The sequence below is a fragment of the Solanum pennellii genome, chromosome 6, assembly GCF_001406875.1.
Source record: "Solanum pennellii chromosome 6, SPENNV200".
NCBI lineage: Eukaryota > Viridiplantae > Streptophyta > Magnoliopsida > Solanales > Solanaceae > Solanum > Solanum pennellii.
Genome location: NC_028642.1, coordinates 56,140,056 through 56,149,725, shown reverse-complemented (window position 1 = coordinate 56,149,725; position 9,670 = coordinate 56,140,056). Strand labels below are relative to the sequence as shown.

At 29.0% G+C, this 9,670-nt stretch overlaps 1 protein-coding gene across 1 annotated transcript; it reads right to left on the bottom strand.

Moving 5' to 3' along the window:
- Positions 1-111: 111 nt before the first annotated feature.
- On the bottom strand, positions 112-3,971 carry LOC107022693 (multicystatin-like). Its single transcript, XM_027917679.1, has 9 exons — positions 3,811-3,971; positions 3,312-3,593; positions 2,895-3,176; positions 2,504-2,785; positions 2,078-2,359; positions 1,652-1,933; positions 1,029-1,310; positions 645-926; positions 112-563 (listed from the first exon to the last, which is right to left on the bottom strand). Exons 1-9 carry the CDS (start codon positions 3,907-3,909, stop codon positions 372-374), a joined length of 2,265 nt encoding a protein of 754 aa, XP_027773480.1. The 5' UTR covers positions 3,910-3,971; the 3' UTR covers positions 112-371.
- Positions 3,972-9,670: the final 5,699 nt, after the last annotated feature.

Sequence of the window (9,670 nt, the reverse complement as noted above, 5' to 3'; positions counted from 1 at the left end):
TATATATATATATATACCTTAAGCCTAATGAATGGACAATTGACTTCATCTAAACATTTTACCTGAATTTAGTAAAATTTTTAGAGAAAAATATGTATAGGTACGTATTAGCAATAAAGTATTTAGTTCAAACAATATTTATCATCCCATAAACATGCATTTATCAATCTTACAAACTTTAAATTATTCAAATACAATTTACGACAAGACAATCAAATACTTCCAGATACTATACATAGATCTGGTTTTATTTCTCATAAACATAATAGTAATTTTATGCCAAAGAAGTGGCTTTATTTGTCACAAACATAATAATAACTTCATGCCAAACAAGTGGCTTTATTTCACACAAAGATAAAAGTAGTTTCATTTCACTTAGTGGCATCACCAACAAGCTTGAATTCTTGAACTTCCTTGAAATTCTCCCATCCCTTCACCAAAATCTTGGTCTCATATATTTTCTTCTTTCCAGCATCAGTTGCCACAAGTGTTATATAGTATATGATTCCAGCAACAACTTGTTTCTTCACATTCAAATTTTCTACAAACTCCAAATGAGCATTCTGAAAAATAAAACATACGTCGTTCGTTCAAATAAAAGAGTTATTAGATACAAAAAATAAATTCAAAATTAAGAGATTAACCTCTTTCTTATTATAATCTTGAACAGCAAAACGAGCAAGATCTTTGAACTCAGGGAGGTTTGGGAATGGAACATTGGTAATGCCCCCAGGATATGCACTATCATCACCAACAAGCTTGAATTCTACAACTTTTTTGAAGTCCTCCCATTCCTTCACCCAAATCTTAGCTTCGTATATTTTCTTCTTTCCAGCATCAGTTGCCACAAGTGTTATGTAGTATAACGTTCCAGCAACAAGTTGTTCTTTCACATTCAAGTTTTCTACATACTCTAAATGAGCATTCTGAAAAATAGATGGTATATACATGAAAGAATTATTAGATACTACAGTAGATTCAGAATTTAAATGTGAAAAATAGAAGAAGGGTAAGTTATTATAATTAAACTGTGCCTTATTATAATCCTGCACAGCAAAACGAGCAAGATCTTGAAGTGGGGGGATGTTTGGATCTGGAACATTGACAATGTCTCCAGTTTTTACACTATCATCACCAACAGGCTTAAATTCCACAACTTTTATGAAGTGCTCCCATTCTTTCACCCAAATGTTAGCTTCATATATTTTCTTCTTTCCAGCATCAGTTACCGCAAGTGTTATATAGTACATCATTCCAGCAACAACTTGTTCCTTCACATTCAAAACTTCTACAAACTCCAAATGAGCCTTCTGAAAAATAGATTATATATGCCATTATGGATTCAAAATTTGAATACGATTTGTTTGAATCTGAAACTAACAAACGCATAAAAAAACTGTGATTTTCTGGGGATTAATATGAAAATTCGCAAGAAACTTATTTTCTTGCAAATTAGTATGTCCCATGTACTACAAGAAAACTATGAATACATGGGTTTTTCCTGTGAATTAGTATGAAAATTTGCAGGATAATAAATTTCCTGTGAATTTTCATGCTAATCCCAGGAAAATCCCTATTTAATTCACAGTTTTTCTCATCACAGTTTTCTTGTTGTGTAAAAAATAAAATAATAGTAAACAATTTTAATTACCTCTTTATTATTATAATCCTGAACAGCAAAACGAGCAAGATCTTGGAACTCGGGGCTGTTTGGGAATGGAACATTGATAATCCCCCCAAGCTTTGCACTATCATCACCAAGAACCTTGAATTCTACAACTTTTTTGAAGTCTTCCCATTCCTTCACCAGAATCTTTGTTTCATATATATTTTTCTTTCCAGCATCAGTTGCCGCAAATGTTATATAGTACAACATTCCAGCAACAACTTGTTTTTTCACATTCAGATTTTCTACAAACTCCAAATGGGCATTCTGAAAAATAGATTGTATATGACGTTCATTCAAATGAAATAATTATTAGATATCGCATGCAATGGGTTCAAAATTAAAATCTTATAAACTTGAATATGAAATTAACAGGAAAAAATAGAAGATGAGTAAGTCATTGTAAATAACCTCTTTCTTATTATAATCCTGAATAGCAAAACGTGTAAGATCTTGGAACTCGCGTTTGTTTGGGAATGGAACATCGGTAAAGCCCCCAATTATTGCACTATCATTACCAACAAGCTTGAAGCTTATAACTTTCTTGAAGTCCTCCCATTCCTTCACCCAAATCTTGGCTTCATAATCTTTTTTATTTCCATCATCAGTTGCCACAAGTGTTATATAGTACATCATTCCAGAAACAACTTGTTCTTTCACATTCAAAACTTCTACAAACTCTAAATGGGCATTCTGAAAAAATAAATTGTATAGGACGTTCGTTCAAATAAAAGAATTATTAGATACCGAAACAGATTCAAGATTTGAATACTATATATAGCTTTTAATGTAAAATTAACGAAAAAAATAAAAGAGGAGTAAGTCATTGTAATTGACCTGTGACTTATTATAATCATTAACAGCAAAACGAGCAAGATCTTGGAACTCGGGGTTATTTGGGTTTGGAACATCGATAATGCCCCCAACTTTTGCACTATTATCACCAACAAGTTTGAATTCTACAACTTTTTTGAAATCTTCCCATTCCTTCACCCAAATCTTAGTTTCATATATTTTCTTCTTTCCAGCATCTGTTGCCGCAAGTGTTATATAGTACATCATTCCAGCAACAACTTGTTCTTTCACATTCAAATTTTCTACAAACTCCAAATGAGCCTTCTGAAAAATAGATTATTTATGACATTGTAGCGGATTTAGAATTTGAATATTATAGGTTTGAATGTGAAACTAACGAAAAATGAAAAAGGAGTAAGCCGTTTGAATAAACCTCTTTTTCATTATAATCCTGAATAGCAAAACGAGCAAGCTCTTGAAACTCGGGCTTGTTTGGAAATGGAACACTAATGATGCCCCCAGGCTTTGTAATATCATCACCACTGAGCTTGAATTCTACAACTTTTTTGAAGTTCTCCCATTCCTTCACCCAAATCTTAGCTTCATATATTTTCTTTATTCCAGCATCAGTTGCAGCAAGTGTTATATAGTACATCATTCCAGCAACAACTTGCTCTTTAACATTTAAATTTTCTACAAACTCCAAATGAGTATTCTGAAAAATAAATTGTATATGACGTTGGTTCAAATGAAAGAATTGTATATTAATTAGATATTGTAGTGGATTCAGGATTTAAATATGAAATTAATGAAAAAAATAGAAGAGGACTAAGTCGTGATTATACTTAACCTGTTTTTCATTATAATCCTGAACAGCAAAACGAGCAAGCTCTTGAAACTCGTTACTATTTGGGTTTGGAACATTGATAATGCCCCCAGGCTTTGTACTATCATCACCAACAAGCTTGAATCCTACAACTTTCTTGAAGTTCTCCGATTCCTTCACCCAAATCTTGGCTTCATATTCTTTCTTCTTTCCACCTTCAGTGCCCTCAAATGTTATATAGTACATTATTCCAGCAACTATTTGTTTCTTCACGTTCAAAACTTTTTCAAACTCCAAACTAGAACCCTGAAATATACAAAATATACAAAATATATATATATGTTGTTGAAATGAACGAATTATGAATAGGTCATGCATACTAATTATTCACAAAGTAAGCATTTACAAAATATATGTTGATGTGTAGCCATTTCACACTATCAATTATGTTAACAAAGACATGTAAATTTTCATTAACTAATTATGTCATGTGTAATCGAAGTAAATTAAAATAAGTTTTTACATTTTTCTGATTATAATCTTGGACAGCAAAACGAGCAAGATCATCAAACTCGACTTTGTTTTGGAATGGAACATCGACAAGGCCTCCTAGGTTTGCCATCACTGCGAATAATTAATAACTTAATTGTGTTATAAAGAAGAAGGATATATTATTTTTGTGATGAGAAGAAGGTGAACTTAGCTGCTTTTTATAGAGAAAAAAAAAGGGGGGAAAGAGAAGTTAGCTAGCACGTTATAAATATTTTGATTTAATTTGATGGATTTGGATTTTAGCAAAAAATATTTAAAATAAAAACACTCAAATTTTATAATCGACTCCCCTCATATGCAATGCATTAAATGGTAAATATTGCCCCTCATTTTCAACCAATGTTTTTTATTTGAAAAAATTGCATAAATAAGACAAAATAAAATTGCAATTGTCCATATCTATCCAAAAGTGAGGTGAAAAACGTGGGGATAATTGATAAGAATATCAAATATTCTTTTTCAAAAATGAAAATATAGTGTGATTTTTCTTGCACAAGGCGGGTTAGCGGGTGGTTTATAAGTTCGGACGAATTCAGTAGTTTTTTCATAGATTCTATATTTGTGTTAGAAAATTAAATAAATATATGTATATTAAAATGTGAAACTTCAACAAAATTAATTTAAAACCCTGAAACTTCTAACTTTGCTCCACCTCTGCTCGTATATTTAATCAAATAAATAAGATAATTGATGCGATTCAAAATTTGAATTTGATTGATTTTATTTTAAAATTCTTTGCACTAATCTCACAATGCTTTTAAAATCATGCAAGAAATGTTAGATAATATGATAGCTTTCATATGAGGTGGCGAAATTTAATTTATAAAGATAATATTCGTATGATTTGTTATGATTATCAGTTACATTTTCTACAACACGTAAAGGGCATTACATAATTGAATAACAAATTGAGAAAAATAAAAGGATAACAAATAATTATATGTATTGTATAGTGTAAATAAATATCATATTTTTGTGTCCATAGTTACCTAACGATAAAGAGGTAATGCAAAAGTAATCATGTTGTTTGCAACAAATTTTAAATATATGGAAAATAAATAAATCATACAAATAAAATATGAAGAAATATAATTTTATTAATCAAGATAGATTGGGGTACAATTATGTTGATCCTTTGATTCTACTCTCCTAGGATTTATCCATGATTCGAGGGCCATTAGTGGCGTATTTCTTGAACTAGGATGATTTAGATTTTGACCTCTCTTTATGAATAAACCATTAATTTGTGGAGTATTCGAGATCTTGATCTCTTTATGAAATTTTCGAGATAAACTAGGGTTTAGGGTTGAGTAGCCTCCAAGAATCCTTATTTGAGTTGAATACAATTTGTAGAGTCCCAACTCGAATTGAACGCATCTTGTAGAGTCCCACAAAATTTCAATGTCTACAAATGCCCCCTGCTTCAAGGCTTGACGGAGTGTAGACTTGTGAAACTCAAAGACGAGGCTTGAAGTACTCATTTTTCCACCTTTGCGACTTCAGATTTTCAGATTTGATTTAAGAGAGAAGAGATGAAGGGTAGTCCCACTGGGCGTGTCAATTTTGTTTGCAACAAATTTTAAATACATGGAAAATAAATAAACCATACAAATAAAATATGAAGAAACGTAATTTTATTAATCAAGATAGATTGGTGGTACAATTCTGTTGATCCCTTGATTCTACTCTCTTAAGATTTATCCATGATTCGAGGGCCGTTACTGGCGTATTTCTCGAACTAGGATGATTTAGATTTGACCTCTCTATATGAATAATCCATCAATTTGCAGAGTATTCAAGATCTTGATCTCTTTATGGAATTTCTGAGATGCCTTTTAAGGGAATTTAGTACCCTTTATATAGGCATAAACTAGGGTTTAGGGTTGAGTAGCCTCCAAGAATCCTTATCTGAGTTGAACACAATTTGTAGAGTCCCAACTCGCTCGAATTGAACGCATCTTGTAGAGTCCCACAAAATTTCAATGTCTATGCCCCCTGCTTCAGGATTAACGGAGTGTAGACTTGTGAAACTAAAAGACGAGACTTGAAGTACTCATTCTTCCACCTTTGCAGCTTCAGATTTTCAGATTTGATTTAAGAGAGAAGAGATGAAGGGCATATTTGGTCCCACTGGGCGTGCCAATTTTGTTTGCAACAAATTTTAAACATATGGAAAATAAATAAACCATACAAATAAAATATGAAGAAACATGATTTTATTAATCAAGATAGATTGGGGGTACAATTCTATTGATCCCTTGATTCTACTCTCCTAGGATTTATTCATGATTCGAGGGCCGTTAGTGACGTATTTCTCGAACTAGGATGATTTAGATTTTGACCTCTCTTTATGAATAAACCATTAATTTGTGGAGTATTCGAGATCTTGATCTCTTTATGAAATTTCCGAGATAAACTAGGGTTTAGGGTTGAGTAGCCTCCAAGAATCCTTATTTGAGTTAAATACAATTTGTAGAGTCCCAACTCGAATTAAACGCATCTTGTAGAGTCCCACAAAATTTCAATGTCTACACATGTAATATAATTGGTAGAGTTTTTGGCTAAAATCATATCTGAAGTATGACCTAAACCTAAAGTACATCCCTGTGTTATATAAGTGAACAAAAAACATCCTCGCACTATCTCCAAAGTTGCAAGATTCATCCTTCTGTCTATGTTTTTAAGAAACTCATGCCACTAACAAAAAAATGTATCACATTGAATGAATATATGTACACATGGTTAAGCTAGTCAAGTTGGTTGATTTTTTTAACTTTTAAAAATTGAGGGTTTAAATCATATTCAGATAAAATATAATCAAATTCTAAATATTCTTTGTAAAAAAAAATATGGCCAATTACAATTCCAACTTCAAAAATTTCAAATAAAATAATTATTATTTAATTTTCACAACAAAACGCCTACATAATTTCACTAAATTTTCAGTATTTATGTAAATTGTATAAAATGTGAATGACATTGTATATATTAGTATATACGTACTATATATGTATTTTTTTGTTGAAGAAACTCTCTAAATAATTGCACATAATATTTTTAAAATGATTTTTTACATAATCTTTCAAACCATCGGAAACTACTGTATAAATATTTCAAAACTTATATATTGTTGCAAGTCAATTTACTTGATGATGCAAAAACATATAAACTAACAACACACAAAGTTTAAAATATGAGAATAAAATATTCATTTTCTATACATATCCTTATTTTTCTTAGGTAACATTGATCTTCTCATCGTGGCTAAGACATGACCAAATTTAAATTTTAAATAATCTTTTATTGGTTCAATCAGTTTATTTTAAAAAAAATAGACTAAAGGATTAACTTTTTTGATAGTATAATGATGTTTTTCTCATTTAGATAATATAAAGATATACATTAGATTTGAGTCATAGTTAAGGAATGATTTTAGCCAAAAACTCATAATTGATACATAGTTATCCATAAAAATAAAAAAAATAAAAAAAGAGAAGTGAAAAATATGGTAATAACAAATAAGATTACCAAAAATTCTAATAAATCAAACATTCTTAAAAAAAATAAAAAAAATAGACACACATGTATCAAAAGTCATTTGAGAAGAATATGGAAAAATCATATGGCCCGAATAATATTTTAATAATATTTTATTTATGTTTACCCTTTTAACTATAAAACATTTTAATTAAAAAAATCAATTTATTTTAAAATAAAAAAAGATATTATAGACTTTTTAATTTTTTAACATTATTGTTTTTCGATTTAATGGACCACATATATTAGGACCAATAAATAATACGAAAAATTAGCAAACTAGTCAAAATCAACAATTTAATTCTTAAAAAATTCACTACTTTAAAAATATTAGTTAAAATGTCGAAAATGTCATTATTTTGAAAAAGAATATGTATCCTAATTAAACCCACATTTTACCTCCTAAAAAAATTAATTTTTTTACATTCCCATGTATATCCATAGTTCACGTTTCCCAAATTATTTTTATTTTAAAAAAAATTAAAATCTACAAATTTTCTCCATATCTCTCTCTTTCATATTTATCCCATAAGTTAAAAAAAATAAAAAAATTCTCTCTCTCCATATTTTCCTGTTCATATTTCTATTCAACCTTCAAATCCTTCTTATCTTCATCCTCAATTTCTCTTATTATCTTCTACCGAAATGTTGTTTTTTATCTTCAAAATCTGGATTCACACAAATTTCTCTAATTAAGGTATTTTCATCGTTCGCTTCCTTTTTTAGATTTATTTTCTGATTTTGTTATTGTTTATATCATTCTTATTTGGTGAAACTATAAATCACTCTTCAATGGATGATTATAAAGAGACACTATTCATCTTAGTAAAATGATTTCTAGTGATTTTTCATCATTTCATCTATGTATTACTCAAGAAATAGCGGGTATTATAGGATCTGCTTCTAAAATGAGGGAAAAGAGAAGACAAGAACAAAGTCTTCATCAAATTCAGATTGAAAACGTAACTCGTAGGGTACAAGAAAATGATGGAGAAGATCAAATTGTTGATGAAGAGGTATTTAAATATTTTTGCATGTTTAGATTTTTGTATGTTGAGTTGAACTTAAAGAACAATTTGTTCAACAATGTGTATTGAATATATTTGTAAATTTCTTGTTATGTACATTGTGAAATATTATTAGTTTTTATTTTGTATTCCAGTTGTTATTTTATTATTGTATTTTGGGGTCAGTTTTTGTTAATTTTGATAATGTATCATTTTTTATTCATTCCTTTATATTTTTTCACATTTGTAGAAATTCAATAATTTATGAATAAATTTTACATGTATATGATATTTCAGATTTTATTAATGAACTTTTTATTGAATTTGTGTTGTATGCTATAAATTTTTTATGTATTTGTTGTATTTGTGTTATATGATTATTGTTAATGAATTCATTTTGGGTGATTTTGGATTCAGATGTTTTTATACTAATTGTGCTTTGTGTGAGCCTTGTTTGTATCCGTAAAGTAAATATACACATTGTAATGCTATTTGTATGTTTCCAAAGTAAATACATATTAGTTGTATTCATTGTATTCTTATTGTATTTTGGATTCAGATGTATTTTATTCAGTGTATTCTTATTGTATTCACACTAAAAAAAACTTTCCAAGTCAGGAGTAGAGTTGTTAGCAAAGTCAGGATTAAGTAACTAATATATGTATTCACAAATGTACTTGCATCATGTTATGAATAAACCTTTATTCAAGTAATATCACTTACTAAATACATAATAATCATCATGTTATGAACAAAACTTCATCATAGTAATAAATATTATTTATTCACAATAGTAATTCTTCATATTTCATAGAAGTCCCTTAACATATACGTATACAAAACAAATATTGAAACTGTATCCATTTTAGAACAAACGCTTACAACATAGGTTACATTGATCATATTTGTTTCGTTAAGGAATACAACTTATTCAAATAGTCATACGTTATTCATAGTTCATACAATTATTAACCAAAACAGAATACGGACGAAAATAAAAAATTAACAAAAATAGACTACTTGTTTACAATTATATGAAACATGAATACTACGCTTTACAATTATTTTCAATTACACTTTAAATTTTTTCGTACTATATCAATTTAAAATATACGAAAACACAATACGATTAACAACTATATCAATTATAAAGAATAAGGAAGAAGCAATTATATTAAGTATCATACTTAACGATTAACGTATCTCGCGCATCATATTAAGTATCAATTGTTATATTATTGTATCAGTATGAGGGATTTATGTAATTATAAGCTTATAAAGGACAAT